Source organism: Chiloscyllium punctatum, chromosome 8, assembly GCF_047496795.1.
Source record: "Chiloscyllium punctatum isolate Juve2018m chromosome 8, sChiPun1.3, whole genome shotgun sequence".
NCBI lineage: Eukaryota > Metazoa > Chordata > Chondrichthyes > Orectolobiformes > Hemiscylliidae > Chiloscyllium > Chiloscyllium punctatum.
The window spans coordinates 67823746-67843863 of NC_092746.1; the positions used below are offsets into that span (position 1 = coordinate 67823746).

Below are 20118 nucleotides of genomic sequence, written 5' to 3' on the forward strand. Positions count from 1 at the left end.
AACCATTTGTAACGGTTCAACAGTTTCAATTTGTAGATCAACTGAAGGTGCACAGTAGGTGGAGTCAGGGACAAGTTGGAGTCACCATGTAACCATTCTGAATTTCCTTTTGGGAATTGATGCTGTCTAGCTTTAAGTAATAATGCGAGATGCTAGCACATGTAAATAGGCTTTCATCACTCACAGGGAGAATCTTCTCTTGCCTTTTAACACTTGGTTGGAATATTAGCCTTATTTGATCCTGATGTTGACAAGCTCCTTGTTGGACATCTTGTGCAATTAAAATAACATAGAACTACTACAATAAGAGTGATTAGTCTCTGGTTACAGCCACTTGGTTTTAAAGGTGTAATGAGGGTTGTCAGCATTTCAAGATAAAGGTGGCCAATATTATTGGCAGTTATTGACAGGCAAATGGTAAGGACACTTTTTGAAAAATTAATATACTCTAAACTGTACTCTTCAAGGTATATTTTCTTACAAGTAGTTAAACACAAGGATTTCAAAATAAATTTGGAACTCAATGGATTGTGTTGATGAAGAACATAATCATTACTTCTCTGTAGACAGTTGATTGAGGCTGACGTATGTTTTTCTATAGGACTCTTTGGTTAAATAGACAGTTGTCTGCAAAGAGGTGTCAATTAAGTTCTTTAGAGGTGCTGTTAAGCTTGCAAATGAAGAATTAGTGAACAAATCTGAATGTTGTAACTGTAGATTTACTGATAAGTAATGGGACATTGGATCAATTTGGTACAAGGTACTGAGGGACTGAGTTCTCACGATTAAGCATAGCTGTTGGCAAGAACTATATTCCTTGTGTGTGGATGGATTGCTGGTCACAAAAAAAAACTTTTTGACTAACTATTCATACTGATTAGACAGCAATGAACATAAATGTTAAAAGCACCTAAGAACAATAAGAACATTTGGCTTTTAAGATTACCAGAAATTTGTAGTAAAAATGATCAACTTCTCACAGGATCCCATAAATCTTGTTCACCAGTATTTCATTTGTACACTTGGATTATTACTCAACATTTCTGGTAAATCTTGCTTGGTTACCTCTTGAAATACTGCTCGAGAACATAATGATACTTAATTTCCATGTCTAAATATAGATTTTTTTAAAAGAATTCCACACTTTAACAAGATCTTCTATCAGTAACTAATCTTATGGAAAGAGCAATGTTGTCAATTTATGTGAATTCTAACATTAAAAATTCTCTAAGGATCTGTTTCCCCTGGGGCATTATGCTTGATAGTTTATAATTCAAGATATCGTATGCTAAAATGACATAATACTGTAAATTAATCATTTTATTTTAAAGCTAGTATTTCATCCCTCCTTCACCGCTCCACCTTGTCAAAATAGACCAAGGGAAGATTGATTACCATGTAATTTGGTTAACATCACTGCATAAAAGATATATATGCCAGTCTTGTTTAAAACAAACGTCACTTGCAGGAATACCGCAATGTCCAATCACACTCAATACTTAAAATCTACTGACTGTTAACATAGTTAGATATCTACTGTGCATAATAGCATCTATAAAGGGGTTTTTGATAAAAATAGAAAACTGCATGTGCTGGTCATGTCACAATATATTTCTTTTAAGGCAAATGATGGGAAACCTCAGCTTTCAGTTGCTGCCTGAAATAGAACAAGTTTAAAGATTCTGTATTGTCTTTATCATGATATTTTCTGCTTGCACTGTCACTCCCCAAACCCAGGATTCATTTAATTGTACAAATTTCTGGATCAGCTCACCTATTTGACCTGTCTGGGTAGGAGGTCTCAGGTAAATTAGTGCACCTATTTGCAGATTGCTCACTTAATTCAAAAGTGACTCAACACCATGGGAATAATGCTAACATTTCTTTTCATAAACTACAAGAACTGGTTTTCCATGATGACAAGTTATACATTTCTGGAATTAAATAAACATAAATATGTAAGAAATAAAAGGTGCAGGCTATTCAGCTCCTGAAGCTTGCCTGCCATTCAGTAACATCATGGTTAATGTGTCCAGGTCTCTTTCTTGCCAACTCATCATATCCCTCAACTACACAATTTTTTCTTTAAATTCAAAGATCTTTCTACTTCCTCTTTAACCACTTAGAGCAATCTAGCCTCCACAACACTGTGGACTACAGAATTCAAGAAATTCATACTCTCTGGGAGAAGGAAATTGTTTGCATCTAGTTTTAAATGAGCATCCCCTTAATCTGCAATTATGTCCCCTGGTTTGAAATTCCCCAATTGGTGGGAAAATCTTCAAGGGCACTTGGAGTTTTGCATGTTTCAATAAGATCACCCCTCATTCTTCTTAAGTTTAATTAATTCGGGCGGCACGGTGGCACTGCTGCCTCACAGCGCCAGAGACCCGGGTTCAATTCCCGCCTCAGGCGACTCTCTGTGTGGAGTTTGCACATTCTCCCAGTGTCTGCGTGGGTTTCCTCCGGGTGCTCCGGTTTCCTCCCACAGTCCAAAGATGTGCAGGTCAGGTGAATTGGCTATGCTAAATTGCCCGTAGTGTTAGGTAAGGGGTAGATGTAGGGGTATGGGTGGGTTGCGCTCCCGCGGGGCGGTGTGGACTAGTTGGGCCGAAGGGCCTGTTTCCACACTGTAAGAAATCAAATCTAATCTAATCTAATCTAATAAAGGCAGAATACATTTACTTGTTCTTTGTAAGTCAACCCCTTCATCCTTGGAAACTGCACGAGTGAATCTCTTTAGATATTCTTTCATAAATAGATGAATCAAAACTGTACTGTGGTACTTCAGGTACAGCCTCACCAACACCTTGTACAGTTGTAACAAAGCTTCGCTATCTTTAAATGTAAAACCTCTAGCAATAAAGGCCCAAATTCCATTTGACTTCTTCATTTGCTGCAGCTGCATGCTAACCTTTTGTGTTTCATGCACAAGAACATCCAGATTTCTCTGTGCTGCACTTTCCTCCGACTTAAATAAGGATCTCTTCTGATTCTTCCAACCAAATACATTCCTACATTAAACTCTATCACACCATCCCCTCCCACCTAGTTTTGTATTATCAGCAACTCAAATACATTACACTCTGCCCTCTCCTCCAAGTCATGAGACCTTAGGCTAATCTTTGTGGATCCTCCACTAATTATGTCTTCCCAACCTGAAAAATCTCTACTGTGTCTTCTGTCTGTTAACCAATCTTCAATCCATGTTAAATACGTTATGCCCAATACTGAATTTTGTGAACTTGTATGTGGCACTTTATTGAATGCCTTCTGGAAATTCAAATATGTTACATCTTCTGGATCTTGTCTATCAACTCTGCTTGTTATACACTCGAGAAACTCGTGAAAATCTGTCAAATATGATTTTCTTTTCACAAAATCACATTGACTCTTTGATTGTGTTAAGCTTTTCAAAATTCCCTTTATTTCTTGCTTAATAATGGACTCCAGCATTTTAGCAATGACAGATGTTAGGTTAACTGCCCATAGTTTCCTGCTTTTGCCTCTCTCCCTTCTTCAACAGGACATCACACAAGCAGTTTTCCAATCTGCTGGAACCCTCCTGGAATCCAGCAAATTCTAAAATATTCTGACCAATGCCTCCATGATCATTGCAGCCACCTCCTTTAAAACTTGTGGATGCATGCCATCAGGTCATGGTGACTTGCCTGCCTTCAGTCCTATTAGTTTGTCAAATATTTCATACAGACTTGTACAAGATCGATCTTCCTGTTAGCATCTTGTTGGTGCAAAATATTGGTTTAAATTATTGCCATTTCCCTGTTCCTCATTTTTAATTCCCAGTTGCATCCTCTGAGAGCCCGACATTTACATTAGTTAATCTCTCTTTTTGAATATCCCTAAATGCTCTCACTACTTGTTGTTTCTTTGTCAATTTACTTTCATAATTCATTTTCTTCTGCTTTATTAGCTTTTGAATCATCCACTGATAGCTCAAAATGAATTCCCAAACTTCTGACCTACCATTCATTTTTGCTGCAGTGTATGCCTTAGGTTTTGATTTGATACTCTCCTTGATTGCCTTTGTTAACCATAAGTGTTTCATCCTTCTCAGTAAGTCCTTAATTCTGACTGGAAAACATTTTTGCTGAGGTATTATGAACTATTTGCTTAAATATCGGCCACTCATCATTCACTGGCTTTCACAGAATATTTAATCCCAACAATGTGGAAACAGGCCATTTGACCCAACAAGTCCACACTGACCCTCCGAAGAGTAACCCACCCAGACCCATTTCCCTACCTTATTACTCTACATTTGATGCACCTATCCTACACATCCTGGTACACCGTGGTCAAATTAGCATGGCCAATTCATCTAATCTGCACATCTTTAGATTGTGGAAGGAAACCGAAGCACCCAGAGGAGACCCATGTAGACATGGGGAGAATGTGCAAACTCCACACACAGACAGTTGCCTGAGGCTGGAGTTGAACCCGGGTCCCTGGCGCTGTGAGACAGCAATGCTAACCAGCCTATTTTCCCAGCTTGATTCATATTATGATCTACTGCACCAAAACATTACTCACCACCTTTCTCTCCACCCTAATTTCACGGCATCAATTTGCATACGACTCAGATAGTAATCTGGAGATTACCACCTATTTTTGTCTCCCACTACTACTGCCCTTCTCAAGCTTTTCTCTTTATGAAGTTTTTGTCCCCACTCCTGCTTGTGTTGTTTCAGATATACAACATGCTCCTCTCTCTAGCTCTTTTAGGTGTGGGCAACTGTCTCTAGGTCCTCCTCTCATCCACTTCTAAATAACACCAAAATTAATATATTTTTATTAACTACATGACATTACAAATAAAGTGAATTTCTTGAGTGTGTCCAGGATAGCTTTCTACAACAACACGTAAATAACTTGATCCAACATAGGATGGACCATATTTGATCTAATGATGAGTTATGGGCCAAATTTAGTTCAATGCTGAAGCCTCACTCTAACAATTTTCCAAATAACCCCAAAAAATGTGAAACAGTGACTAAAATTCTATTTGACTGAAGTATTAACACTTTCCACAGATGCTGGGAGACAATGCCAAGTTTGTCCAGCAAATCATGTTTTCACTTCAGATTTCCAAATCTGCAGTATTTTACTTTTATTAAAATGCAGAGAGAGAGAGAGAGAGAGTTTGGACAAAGCAAACTGTGCAAATCTGTCAATGGGTAAAGTGACACAAGATCAGGAGAAAGTATTCAAAGAAAGGTGACACAAAAAAAGGGAGGGAAATTAAGGTAAACATATATTTAAAAAAATTTGTTCAGCCTCAAATGGCATACTGTGTCCAGTACAGGGGCCACAGTTTTAGAAAGACGTGAAGACATTCGAATGAGTGCAGAGTTCATGAGAACGGTCTCATGGAACAGACATGTTAGTTACATGGAGAGATTACAGAAGTTGAGACTGTTTTCCTTAGAGAAGAGAATGTTCAGAGGTGGTAAGATAGAGATATTCAAAATCATGAGGGGTGGGACAAAGTACATAGGAGGGAGTTGTTCTCATTGATGGATTCATCAAGAACAAGGTGGCAAAGACTGAAGGCAAATGGGACCAAAAGCAATTATATGAGGAAAACTTTTCACACAGCAAGTAGATTAGATTAGATTCCCTACAGTGTGGATGTTTAGGATTAAGAATACACTACTTGAGGGCGTGAAGGAGACAGGTTCAATCGAGAATTATCATCAGAAAAGGAAGTAAGTGGGAGAAGGCACTAGGAAATTTACTGCTGAGTGCTGTGTTGACACAATGGGCAAAATGTTCATGCTTTGAAGCTGTTGAACTCAATGTTGAACCCTGAAGCTGCACAGTGCCTAAATGGAAAATGAAGCAATGTTCCTCCACTTTGCACTGAGCTTCAATGAAGCACTGTTGCAGGCCTAGGGTGGAAATTTTGGCGCATTCACCAATATCCATTACTAACCCATCAACCCCCACAGTTACCTTGACTACATTCCTCACACTCTACTTCCTGCAAGGACTCCATTCCCTTCTGCCTATGTTCTAGCACATGTTTGTAAAAAGGAGATCATGCCAAATAAAGCTGATGGTGAGATTTGCAAGAAATTCCATGATAGTAGACAGTGCAGAATCTATACAAGTTCTTTATATAATGTTCTGTACAGCTGCAACATGATCTCCCAACTCCTGTACTCAATACTCTGACCAATAAAGGAAAGCATACCAAATTCCGCCTTCACTATCCTATCTACCTGCGGTTCCACTTTCATGGAGCTATGAACCTGTACTCCAAGGTCTCTTTGTTCAGCAACACTCCCTAGGACCTTACCATTAAGTGTATGAGTCCTGCTAAGATTTGCTTTCCCAAAATGCAACACCTCGCATTTATCTGAATTAAACTCCATCTGCCACATCTCGGCCCACTGGCCCATCTAGTCATCTGAGGTAACCTTCTTTGCTGTCCACTACACCTCCAATTTTGGTGTCATCTGCAAACTTACTAACTTTACCTCTTATGGTCACATCCAAATCATTTATGTAAATGACAAAACGTAGAGGACCCAGCACCGATCTTTGTGGCAGTCCAATGGTCACAGGCCTCCGGTCTGAAAAACAACCCTCTTCCACCATCCTCTGTCTTCTACCTTTGAGCCAGTTCTGTATCCAAATGGCTAGCTCTCCCTGTATTCCGTGAGATCTAATCTTGCTAATCAGTCTCCCACGGGGAATCTTGTCGAACGCCTTATTTAAGTCCATATAGATCACATCTGCCACTCTGCCCTCATCAATCTTCTTTGTTACTTCTTCAAAAAACTCAATCAAGTTTGTGAGACATGATTTCCCATGCACAAAGCCATGTTGACTATCCCTAATCAGTCCTTGCCTTTCCAAATACATGTACATCATGTCGCTCAGGATTCCCTCCAACAACTTGCTCACTGCTTGTCAGGCTCACTGATCTATAGTTCCCTGGCTTGTCCTTACCACCTTTCTCTTTCCTATTGGAAAGATGTTGTGAAACTTGAAAGGGGTCAGAAAAGATTTACAAGGATGTTGCCAAGGTTAGAGGATTTGAGCGATAGGGAGATGCTGAACTGATGGGGACTGTCTTCCCTGGAGCGTCAGAGGCTGAGGGGTGACCTCATAGAGGCGTAGAAAATCATAAGAGGCATTGATAGGATAAATAGACAAAGTCTTTTCCCTGGGGTGGGGGGAGTCCAGAACTAGTGAGCATAGGTTTAGGGTGAGAGGGAAAGATATAAAAGAGACCTAAGGGGCAACTTTTTCACGCAGAGGGTGGTACCTATATGGAATGAGTTGCCAGAGGAGGTGGTGGAGGCCAGAACAATTGCAACATTTAAAAGATATTTGGATGGGTATATGGGCCAGGTGCTGGCAGGTGGGACTAGATTGAGTTGGGAAATCAGGTTAGCATGGATGTGTTGGACCGAAGTGCCTGTTTCCATGCGGTACATCTCTATGACTCTATATATGGACGTCCAGAAGACACTTGATAAAGTCCTTCCTAACAGGGGACAGAGAAAAGCATAAACTCTGAAGAGGTTTGAGTGTAAAAGAGTTAAAATGTCATTAACAAATGTTGGAAATAACATGGACTCCTTCAGTATGAGAGTCGTCACAAATGATGCTGACCAATACATAATCATTGGGGCACATCCCCACTCCTGGACTTATGGTGGAGCGAAAGTCACTGACAAAGCAACTGAAGATCATTGGGCCTAAAGCAGTACCCTGAGGAACACCTGAAGAGCTATCCTGGAGTTGAGATGACTGATTTCAAACAACTACAACCATCTTTCTATTTGCCAGGTATGACTTCCACCAATGGAGAGTTTGCCCCCAATATTCTTTGATGCCACACTTGTTCAAATGCAGTCTTGATTTCAACAGCTGTCACTCTCATCCCTCCTCTGGAGTTCAGCTCTTTTGTTGCTTGGTTGAACCAAGGCTGTAATGAGGTTAGGAGCTAAATGGCCCTGTCAGAACCCAAACTGTATGTCATTGAGGAGGTTATTGCTGAGCAGGTGCTGCTAAATAGCACTGTTGATGACACGTCCCATCACGTTACTAATGACCAAGAGTAGACTGATAGGATGGTAATTGGCTGGGTTGACTTTGTCCCACTTTTTGTGTACAGGACATACGTGGGCAATTTTCCACATTGTCAGGTAAATGCCAGAGTTGTAAATATACAGGAAGAGCTTGGTTAGGGGAGCTGCAAATTCTGGAGCACAAATCTATTGCTGAGATATTGAGAGGCCCCACTGCCTTTGCACTTTCTAGTGCCTCCAATCATTTCTTGATATCACATGGAGAGAAGTGAATTGGCTGAAGACTGGGATCTGTGATTGCTATCAATGCTTCAGTCTTATCTTTTGCATTAATGTGCTGGGCTCTTCCATCATTGCAATCAGGGATATTTATGGAACCTCTTCCTCCAGCGATTTGTTTAATGGCCTACCACCATTCATGACTGGATGTGGCAGGTCTACAATGCTTAGATTTGATGTGTTAGTTGTTGAATTGCTGAGCTTTGCTGCTTACACTGTTTGGCCTGCAAGTAATCCCATTTGATAACTTCACTCGATTGACAGGCTTGGTTCATTATTGTCTTGTTTAGCAGTGTTGCGACTTCTAATGATCTGTGGTGTTGCATTCCCAGATCCCTTTGCCTCTATCTCATATAGATTTTTACTTACTTAACATTCTTATTCTATTTGTAATATTTTATTAATCGTAATAATTTCCTTATAGAAATGTAACATATATTTAAATTAATTTGCCAATTAAAATGCCCAATCTACAAGTTTATTAATACCTGCTCATAAACTACAGCCCTACTCATTATTAACTATCCCATTTAATGTGTTGCCTGCAAATTTAGAAATTGTGATTTTGGTTCTGAAATCACATTGTTAATTAAAACTGAACAAAGGTAATCAAAGCTCCGATTCTTCTGGAACCGCATTTCACACCGCCCACAACTCTGAATAGTTACTTTTCACCGTCAATCTTCATAATCTGCCTTGCAGGCAGCTAGCTAGCCATTTTGTCATATGTCTCAACTCTGAATACTCTGACCGTAAACATTAATTTGTTACTTAGTACCTTATCAAAAGGTCTTTTGGAAATCTAGATAAATCACATGTACATATTTTTCTATTTCTAATTAGTAGGGATTCTATTACTTTTCTTTCTGTCAATGTTAACCTGTTTGGTCTGTTTTCTCCTTGAGCATCTTATAATTTCCCTTTTGAAATATCGGTATAACAAAATACTCACTAGTTATCTAGCACTACATATTTTTCTAATAAATTATTACATATGGATAATAGTGCCTCTGTTACTCTTTTCTAGTTTACTTTAAAATTAGTTGTTTCTTCATTGATGCTCAATATACAAACATAAAATAATACAAGACAATGTGTCTTGCCTAGTTTGCTACTGCATTTTGCATTCTCCATTTAAAAAGATATCTGAACATTTTTACTTTAAATTTATAACAAACTAAATTCACTTGTCACCCTGCTTCTAATCCTAAATGATCCCAGCAAGATGTGAAACTGTAAGATTACTTTAACACAAAAGCGTACACCATCACTTCAAAATAAATCAAAGAAACAACATTCTAAGTGAATTTGAATTCATTTGACTATATGATTTCAATTTTGTTTCATCAGGTTATAACTTGCATAGTTATCCATTTTCTGCAGGCAGTAAATATACCTGTAAGAGCTGTATTTTCCACTGTCCAATTCTGAAAGTATTTTTATATCCTGGTTTTCATTATTCTCACCTATGGAAAACATAAGTACACAAAATTAATATTTCACCATTATCAAAATTGAAAATAGGAAGAAAAAATTTAGAAAGAAAATCAAAAATAACTTCCAGATCTGCCAAGTGTTGATAAATATTTCAGAATTTATCTAAATACAAATTGACCTTAAAAGTCAGAATTGATCATTTATTTTCTCTCTACATTTCTGACAGTATTACCTCTAACTGAAGTGCATTTCCACAGACATCATTCATCTCCATAACATTACATGTGTTTATCCATCATGTACAAAGTAAGGCAGAAAATAGCTGACCAGACAGCATCATGGACAAGTCTAATATAGCAGGTTCAATGCTCAGAGGTATTTTCCGATCATCACTGAACAGCAGGGAGAAACACAAACTGAACTGTCTTCTCAACTTGGGTTGAGAAAGTTTAGACATGACCTAAGATCTTTAAAATAATAAAGGAATGCTATAGGCCAGTGACAGAGCCCTTGGCACTTGATTTTCAATTCGGCATTCAGAAACTGACACTTGGCTAATCTTGGGGTCTCAACTTTAATTTGCACTTGTGTCACTCATGCAACATAATCTTCAAATATAAATGGGTTGGTGGCCAGCTTGGTGCCCTGTTAGTGGTGTTAAGGAACCAGGATGCAGGAACTTTATGCAGAATACATGAGGTAAGAGTTAGTCATGATGCAACATGTTGCCAACTTGCTGAAGAGAGAAGGCATCATGTTAGAGAGCCAGCTACCTCACTGCGAACGAAAGTAGCCAAATGGCCAACTGAAAGATACAACATCCAATCTGGTGCAAATTGAAACAGTGCCAAAATTTTATTCTCAATCATTTAATTGTTACTGCATTGATCCCCAATGATGTGCATTAATGCACCTAACTATTTGGGTTTAAAAATTTCTGGAACAAAAAAGTTGGCCCTCCCACATCTGTTAATAAGCAGTGCAACCAGAAAGCACTTCTGCTAACAAAAGAAAGCTGGTGAAAATCTCTAACATCGCCTTAAAACTAAATTAACTGGTCCATTGTAATATTTAATATAACATAGCCTGTTGACGACTTTGAGATATGGTTAGCAATGTAAATGGAGCACAGTAGATAAATGTGATGATGTGATGATCAACATGGCCGAAAAGGAACATACTGAAGGGGTTGAATGGTCTATGTTTATTCGAAAGTTCCCAAATTTCTAAAATAATTGCTATCACATTCCAATTTAGTTTGTAATTCTCATTCTTGTTAGGTCAATAGTCAAGCATATCACTTCTTATTACATATGTGATGGCTATAAAATGGGATTTTTAATTTCATAGATGGTATAATGATTGAAAACAGGTTACGATAAAATTTCTTGAAGTTGTTGGGTAAAATAAATGTCACACTCAAGTTATTTTACTTGGCATAAAGACATATATGAAATAAAAACAAAATGATGAAAATATTCAGTAGAACCTTCATGTGATCTTAAGTATTAACTGTTTCTCTCCAAAGTTGTACCCAAACTACAGATTATTTTCTGCATTTTCTGTTTTTATTTAAGATTTCCAGCATCTACTGTGTTTAGCTTTTATAAACAAATATAGAACACAGAATCATGGGGTTTTGCTCTGCAATCCAATTATTGTGCTGTCTAACATTATCATTGATAATTGAAGGTCATGCCAACCCTTTCACAGGATGTCATCTGTATTCTCATTACATATTTTTGTGATTTCCTTGGGAGGGTTAAATACGTCTTATTAATTGAATCTTAGAAAGACCATCCTACTGGCATTTTTGGGAAACTTTCATTTTAAAAGGAATAAGTTATTGTAGTTGACTGATTTTCAAGAGCTTGTGCTGCATGAACACAGCAAATCCTCATGCCAACTTCTTCACATAGCAAAAATAATTGTTTTGCTACCCTATAAAATCTGGAAGTGTAGGCAAACGTGCCTCATACAATTTTCTAATTGAATTTCTCACTGCTGCAGGCAAATCAACAGATTTCACACTACTGCTATAACTCTCCTTCACATGTAAAGCATTTAAAGAATCAAACACTGAAACACTTAAAGACGAGGAATTATATATAACAGTAAGGTTTACAGCCTTTCTAGACCAAAGGAGCATGCATACTACTAGAATTTTATTTAATAATACAATGTGATCAAAGATAACAATTTCAATTTAACTGTATAGTAGGCTGACAACTTACGTACAAACATATGAATTAGGAGCAGACGTAATCCATTCAGCCCCTCAAACCTTCTCCACCATGAAATAAGATCACAGATGATCTGTTTGTGTTCTGAATTCCACATTCCCAATAATCTCAAATAATCCTTCATTCTCAAACTTAACAATAATCTAACCACCTGTTGTAAAAATGTTCAGTGACCTCACTTCCACTGCTCCTGAGTTCCAAGTCTGACAACCCTCAAAAAATTCTCATCGTTCCTAAGAGGGTGACACCTACTTTTAAAACAGTACTCCCTAGTTCTAAAATCACCCACTAGAGAAAACATCCTGTCTAAATTATGTTGTCAAGACCATTCAAACATTTTGTACACTTCAATCAAATTACCTCTTACTCTTTTAAACTCCAGTGGAAACAAGCCTGGTCTGACCAACCTATCCATATTATGCAACCCACTCATTCTAAGTATTAATCAAGGAAGCCTTCTCTGAATCACCTCCAATGCAGTCAAATCCTTCCATAGTATTTGAGATATGTTGTCATTGATGGCCTATATAACTAAAGGATAACACCCTTACTTTTATGTTCAATTCCTTTCATAAAAGGGTATTATCACATTAGACTTGTGCACAAGAACAACTATTTCCATCTGCACTTCTTATTTCCACAGTCATTCTCTATTCAAAAATATTCTGCTTTTTCATTTTCCCGGCCAAGTGCACAACTGCACATTTTTACACATTATACTCCATCTGCCAGATTTTTGCTTCCTTTTCACTTATTCAACCTACCTACATCCTTCTGCAAACTCCTTCTGTCTTGTCACAACATTTCTTTCTACCTTTCTTTGTATACTCTGCAAACCTAACCACCATAAACTTGCTCCCCTCATCTCATCTAGGTTATCGATGTGAAGTATAAAAAGTTAAGGTCATAACACAGACCTCTGTTGGGCAGGGGTGGGGTGGTGTCACATGACACGGGACTAATCAGACTAAGACTCATTTATATATTTCTGTCAGCCAATATTCTACCCATGCTGTTATGTTACCACCTACACCACAAGCTTTCATTTTCACACCTTAAATGCCTTCTGGAAATTGAAGTACAGTACAACTTCTCTTTGTCTATAGCACATGTTACTCCTTTGAAGAAATCTAATAAATTGGTTAAATGTGATCTCCTCTTTACAAAACACTACTGATTTTTCCTGACTACCTTAAGGTTTTCTAAGTGCACAGCTATCATCTCTATCATGATGCATTCTACCACATTACCATGACAGAAATCAAGCTAATTGGCTTAGAGTTTCCTGATTTCTGCCTCCCTCCCTTCTTGAATACAAGGGTTATACTTGCTGCTTTTCCTGAATTTAGGAAGCTTTGGAAAAATAACTCCAAGACTTCCACTTCATAAGTCACATCATTTAAGGTACTGTGAAGAATTCTATCTGGACCCAGAGACTTTTCAGCCATAGTTCCATCACTTTACTCAGTACGACCTCCCTGATAATTGTAAAAGTTAGCTACATCCTCTCTCCCTTCAACATCCTGATTTACACATTATACCGGATTGTTTTCTGCATCCTCCACATTAAAAACAGAAGATATTTTCTCAATTTACCTGCCATTGCGTTATTACTTATTAAGTTCCTATTTTCACTCTGGAACACCAAAACTCACTTTACCTGTGGAAACAACTTATGTTTTTATATTTGGAGCTAGATCCCTCACAAAGTTTCTTGGTCCTGATTAACATTTTTATAATTATCTGCCAATCATCTTGAACTCCAGGTACACTACAGTTTTACAGTACATCTACCAACTTACCTTTATCCACAACACATTATTCCTTCAAAGAAGTTCAATAAATACAATTTCCCCTTCATGAAACCATGCTGATCCTTCCCAAATGCCATACCTTTCCTCAAGTTTGCAGTTACAATATCTTCATAATTGATTCTAACGCCTTCCCCATGATAGACGTAAAGTGAATTGGCTTACAGCCTCCTGTCTTCCTTCCATCTTGAGTAGAGCAGCTACATTTGTTACTTTCCAGTTGGACTGAATGTTGAAAACAGTTTTATTTGCATTCTTCGGCATGGTTTTCCAAACCAAAACAGTGATTAACTATTAAACACATATGAGAGGAAACAATGTTTCTGGGTGATGGTCAGCAGATCTCAGTTTTAGGGGAGGGAACAATACAAATTATCAGTGCTACAGAGGAGAAAGACCACCTTTTCAGGTGAGTTTCATTGAAATCAACAGAAACCAAATGAAGAGGGGATTCAGAATAGCACATACCCAGCTAAGTATTATTGCAAATACATAACTCTTCCTTGATGCACTATAATCACAAAGCTGAAAAAGTAAGGCATTTTATTTCATTCCATCTCAATGGTAGGCCATTTCATATTCTACAACCTGCACTGAAACCTCTATTCACATTTTGACAGCTGGAATATTTTCCACAGCATACGAAATAAAACAATTTTAAACACAGTCATTTTTGCCCCACTTCCCAATATTAATGGATCCTGTAAAGAAAAATTTAAACTTTAGTCCAAAACATAGCAAGTGCAGGGCCATACAACACAAAAGCAGCCCTTTGAGTCTGTTTCAATCCATTTATACTAATCATACTTTCCTGTACTTGGCCACGGTCTTGCACGTAATGAAATTTCAAATGCTCATCCAAATACCTTTGAAAAGTTTTGATGTTCCCTGCATCTGCTACTCTGTCAGGCAGTGTAAACCAGATTCCAACCACTCAGTGAAAATATTTTCCCCCAAATCCTCTAAACCTCCTACCTCTCACCTTAAAATCATGCATTGTTGCTGATCCTTCAACTAAAAGGAACAGTTGCTTCGTATCCAACCTGTTCCTTAATCTTAAAAACCTCAATCAGGTCCTACTTCAGACTTCTCTGCACCAAGGCATAAAGCCCTTGGGCTTCAAAGCTCCATCACAAGCAACATCCTGATGATTCTCTTCTGTATTCCTTCAAGTGCAATCATGTCTTACCTATAGCAAGGCAACCAGAACTGCACTAAGTACTCCAGGTATGGCCTAACCAAAGTTTTGTATAGCTCCCTCCTCTTAAAATCTCTGTCATGGCTAATAAAATCAAGTGTCCCATAAGCCTTCTTAATTACCCTATTAACCTTTCTGCCATCTTAAAGATGAGTGGAGAAGCATAACAAGATTCCTCTTAGCTTCCTACCTGAGCATGAGCAAGCCATCCAGCCTGCTGAGCCTGCTCCACCAATCAGTATGATTATGGCTGATCATCCAGCTCAGGACCCTTTTCCCACCTTCTCCCCATACTCTTTGATCCTTTTGGCCTTAATTATATCAAACCCCTTGGTAAACCAGAAGTTGAACAGGTAAAGGTCTAATGGAATCTTGAAAGATAATTTACCAATGCATCCACTATTTCTTGGATCACTTCTTTAAATTCTCTGTGATGTATGTTATTGGGGATTATTCTATCTTTCCATTTCTCCAATACCATTTCCCTACTAATGCTGATTTTCTTCATTTTCTCCCTCCTAAGAGAACCTCATCCCCCAACATTTTTGGTAGATTATTTGTGCTTCCTTTGTGAAGACAACCAAAATATGCACTTAATTGGTCTGCCATCTCATTGTTTCCCATTATCGCTCCTACATTTATGTTCAGGTATCTAAGTGTATACAATCAGTTTGTATGTTCTCTGCAAGCTAACTCTTGTGCTCTATCTTCCCCGTCTTAATAAAACCCCTTGCCCTTATTTGCTGAAATCTAAACTGCTGCCAATCCTCAGGTCTGCAAGCTCGTCCCTTGGATCAAATACTATTCATAATTTCCATTGTTAGCCATGATCGGGTCACCTTTCCCATTTTATTTTTATAACTTTTTTCTTTTTTTTAACTTCCATACCCTACCTGTGCACCAGGTTTCATTGAAATCTGTCCTTTTTTTAAAATATACAGTTTCCAAACAAAATGGGGAAAATGTTACCTCTGCCCAACCTCAGTGGCATAAACAATGAGCATAATGATTGTACAGGCATTTCACAGATATGGGCAGGATGGAAGTCAGGAACGCTCCAGAAATCTGTAAGATTTGAGGCTTCCGGCATGATCCTGTCGATAACAATGCACAACTAACCAGAGTTTCATGAGCATGGTCTTTACCAGAATGGCATGTGCTTGTAGAAATTGGTGAACATGGTATGGATGGGATAGATGTACAAATTTTATCTTCAAGTAACAGAAACAGCAGTACAAAGTTGTTCTTAAACCCTAGATCTACAGTGTTTTTAATCACACTTCTTCAGCCTGTTAGTATTGCACCAGTGGACTCCTCAACCACTACAGCTCAACAGGATTGTTTTGTTTCCTAATGCATCCTTTAACCAGGTCCAACTTTCTTTGAACTTCTGAATTCCAAATTTCAGTAAGCTTTATTTCTTTTGAAACGAGGTGAGTCGGTCTCCTCTCTACCTTCACTTGTTCAACTTCTGGTTTACCAAGGGTCTGCCTCAAAAAATATAAATACAATTCAAAGGCATGGATTTCCTCACAAATGACAGTAGTTGAGTACCAGTACAAAAGGTGAAGGCAGTGGCAAACGATACACTGAATCAACACTGCACCTTGCATAATTGGTTAAACACTTAGAATAGATAGATATTACAATGTATATTCAGTAGCACCCCAGCTGTAATGCTCAATATTATAATCGCTCTCTCTTCAGTTCACAGGCAAACAAGAATTTAAGCACAGATTAAGTGACTTAATGAACAATTTTGCTCTCAACTTGTTGACTGAACTCAACTTGAGTACTAAAATCTAATCTTGCGCTCAGAGCACTCGTGAATAAAACTGTTCATCACTGCAATCAGTCACTAACATAAAGTTTTAGTGTTAATGCGATTGACATAACTCTGCATTTTTAAAATTTGTTAAAAGTAGTACTTGTGGTTAAATTAATACAAATTGCCTCCTTCTGTTGGCTGTTTAAATCAATCAGTGCTTGTAATTGTCATTTTTGGAGACTCCTTTAATCATAACATGAAAAACATATGCCGCACTTCATAATTTCCATCAAGTCCAACCTGGTCTGCCTTCTGACAATTTAAATATTATGCTTTTCGTGCAATGTAAGCCTCTTGTGGTAAAAACATATTTAACTTTCGAGATTCCATATAAGAGGAAAGTCTGCAACAACCACTCAATGTTAAAACTTACCTAAAAATGTATCAAACTTTGTAACTGAAACACTGAATACATTAATTGAATATATCATCCTTCCATAATCACATTATTAATAATTTTGCATAATGATGGGAATAAATTGGTGAAAAGTTAACTAATGTTAATTAATTTGCGCTATCATAATGGCATTATGCAAACTTATAGCCATTATCCTTTCTCAGTTTCAACTATGTATATTTACAATTTGAAATTGCTTTCATCCTATGGAGATAAAGCTCCTGAGGCACTGGACTAAGGTCTTTGCCAACACAGTACTCACATCCAATTAATGACAAATTTGTTTTGGGTGGGAATTAAAAACAAGATAACTTTGTCATTTTCCAGTGCTTGGTCCTATTGTGAAAAAATATTTTAAAAATTCAATGGCAGTTCACTTTTGGTTTGTCAAGTACGCAAATTACTCCATGAATGGAAAGATACTTTGAGTTAAGGATGCATTTCAGAAGTGGATGGAAGTTCTGTGTCCCAATCCAAGTTGGGAAGGATGGAGAAAACATTGTCACTATTTCTAACATCTTCAAGCCACACGTCTGGTCAGGACACCTCACTATCAATTGCAAGACCTAGTTTTGAATGAATTTTTTTTTGTTGTTGTAGCAACGTTAGTAATGATTCCTCTATCATGTAAGTATTATAAGTTTCATACACCACTTTTTGTTTTATTTGGGTATGGCATTTATCAACTCCAATTAGTGACTTGGAATCAAATCTAAATGAAGTCTCTTTTTTGACTCTGAAGTTACTTAACATGGACAAAACTGACTTGGCAACATTGCACTGTTTAAAATCATTTTTGTTAATCTCAGCATGATAAACCTGATTGACATTTTGGCAAGAACCATGATTTTGGTACTTTAGCACAGGTTATGGTTACCTTCAACCTGATCACACCTTTTGCCACTGTTGATTGGATGCTTTGGACACTGGACAGATTGATCCCACAGCAAGAGTAGTCAGTAGCCTGTCAATCAAGGATTCCATTCCCCCCTTTCTCATTGAGTGCAAACACCCCGAGAGGATAGATGCACCCTCAACTGAGCAGTTAAAGAAAGGACTTTCTAAAATCTTTATAATGTTATCTTCATCCAAACCATTTCATGGTTGCACCTAAGTCTTTCATTACTGATCCTGAACTGAGCTCTCTATGGGCACATATTTGAGTAGAAGACAGAGAGAGAAGCTAGGGGAATGGGACAAGGGAGACCGTTGTGACAAGGGAGAGGGATTGGTTATGGATAGGGAGAGTTTTTCATTTTAAGGATCGTCTTTTTCTTTTTAAGTCTTTAAAATTTGTGGACTGAAGTGAAAAAAAAAGAGCCATTTTTGAAAACAGTTTTCCATAATTTCACATTAAGGAGTTCGATACCTATTGTGAACTCTGTTTTTGTGGCTATGGATTCCTGGAACGTGCAAATGATCAGGAGCCAAGTTGTTGTTTACAAGTGAAATCGATTGGTTCTTAGCAAACCAACAAGGTTGGAACTGGAAGCGAGTTACAGAGACACAGACAGAGAGAAAGAATGACACACAATTGTACACAACAGAAGCTGCATATTTTCTACAGAAATAAAAACTCAGTTTAAACTTGAAGAAAATCGGTTACCTTTCATATAATTGTAGAATCATACAGTAAAGAAGTCGTCCTTAGGCCGATCACATCAGCCACAAAAAAAACTAATCTAAGTCTACACTAGTTCCATTTTCCAGTACTTGGCCCATAGCCTTAGATGTTATGACATTTCAAGTGCTCATCTAAGTACTTTTTTAAAAGGTTGAGAGGTTTTCTGCCTTACCTACCCTCCCAGGCAGTGCATTCCAGATTCCCACAACCTTTTGGATGAAATCAGCATTTGATCAAATCTACTCTAAATCTCCTGCCTTTGCCCTTAAAACTATGCCACCATATTACTGATCCTTCAGATAAGTGGAAAAGTTGCTTTCTATCCACCCTGTCCATACCCTTCAATCTTTCACACCTCAGTTAGGTCCCTTCTCCTCTCTAAAGAAAACAATCCAAGGTTTTCCACTTTCTCTTCATACCTAAACTGCACCATCCTAGACAACATCCGGGTGAATGCCCTCTACACCCCCAACCTAGTACAATCATATCCTTCCTGTGGTGAATAGAACTACACACACTACATCAGCTGTGGCTCAAAGTCCTATATAACTCCAAAATATCTTCCCTCCATTTAATAAGCATTGCCATGACTGTCAAAGGTAAGTATCCTATCTGCCTTAACTACCCTACTAGCCTGTCCTGGAACCTTCAGAGATTATGAACAAGCACCCCAAGACCCCTTCCTTTGGGTCTTTCTATTGTCCTATTGCTCATAGAGTACTCTCTTGTCTTGTTGATCATTTTGAAGCATCACTTCACACTCATCAGTTAAATTCCATATGCCACTGATCTGCCCATCTGCCCAATCTGTTTATATCCTCCTGTAACCTAAGACCTTCTTCCTTAATGTCAACCACTCATCCAATCTTCGCAACATCCACAAACTTATCACTCCCTTGTACATTTTCTTCTTTATCATTTATATATCATGAACAATGAGGAACCCAGCAGTTTTCTGGACTACATCACTGGATACTTGCCTCCAGTAACACCAATAGCTTTCCATCATCACCCTCTGTCTCTTGCCACTAAGCTAATTTTGGATCCAAGTTGCCAAGTTACTCTGGATCTCGTGTGTATTCACCTCCTTTATCAGTGTTGCATGTGGGTCCTTGTCAAAGGCTTTTCTGCAGATTTTCTACATCAAACATACTACTCTCATAGACACAATGGTGAGTTCTTTCAAAAATGTAATAAAATTTGTTAGGCATGATCTCTCTCTGACAAAACTATGC

At 38.0% G+C, this 20118-nt stretch overlaps 1 protein-coding gene across 10 annotated transcripts in view; it reads right to left on the bottom strand.

Annotated features, from left to right (window-relative positions):
- tbc1d5 (TBC1 domain family, member 5) overlaps positions 1-20118 on the bottom strand; it is a 511825-nt gene that overhangs the window by 252224 nt on the left and 239483 nt on the right. For all 10 annotated transcript variants that reach the window (XM_072575721.1, XM_072575720.1, XM_072575718.1 and 7 more), the window contains one exon: positions 9742-9811. In XM_072575721.1, the coding sequence (XP_072431822.1) occupies positions 9742-9811 (70 nt within the window). The remainder of the gene's footprint in view (positions 1-9741; positions 9812-20118) is intronic.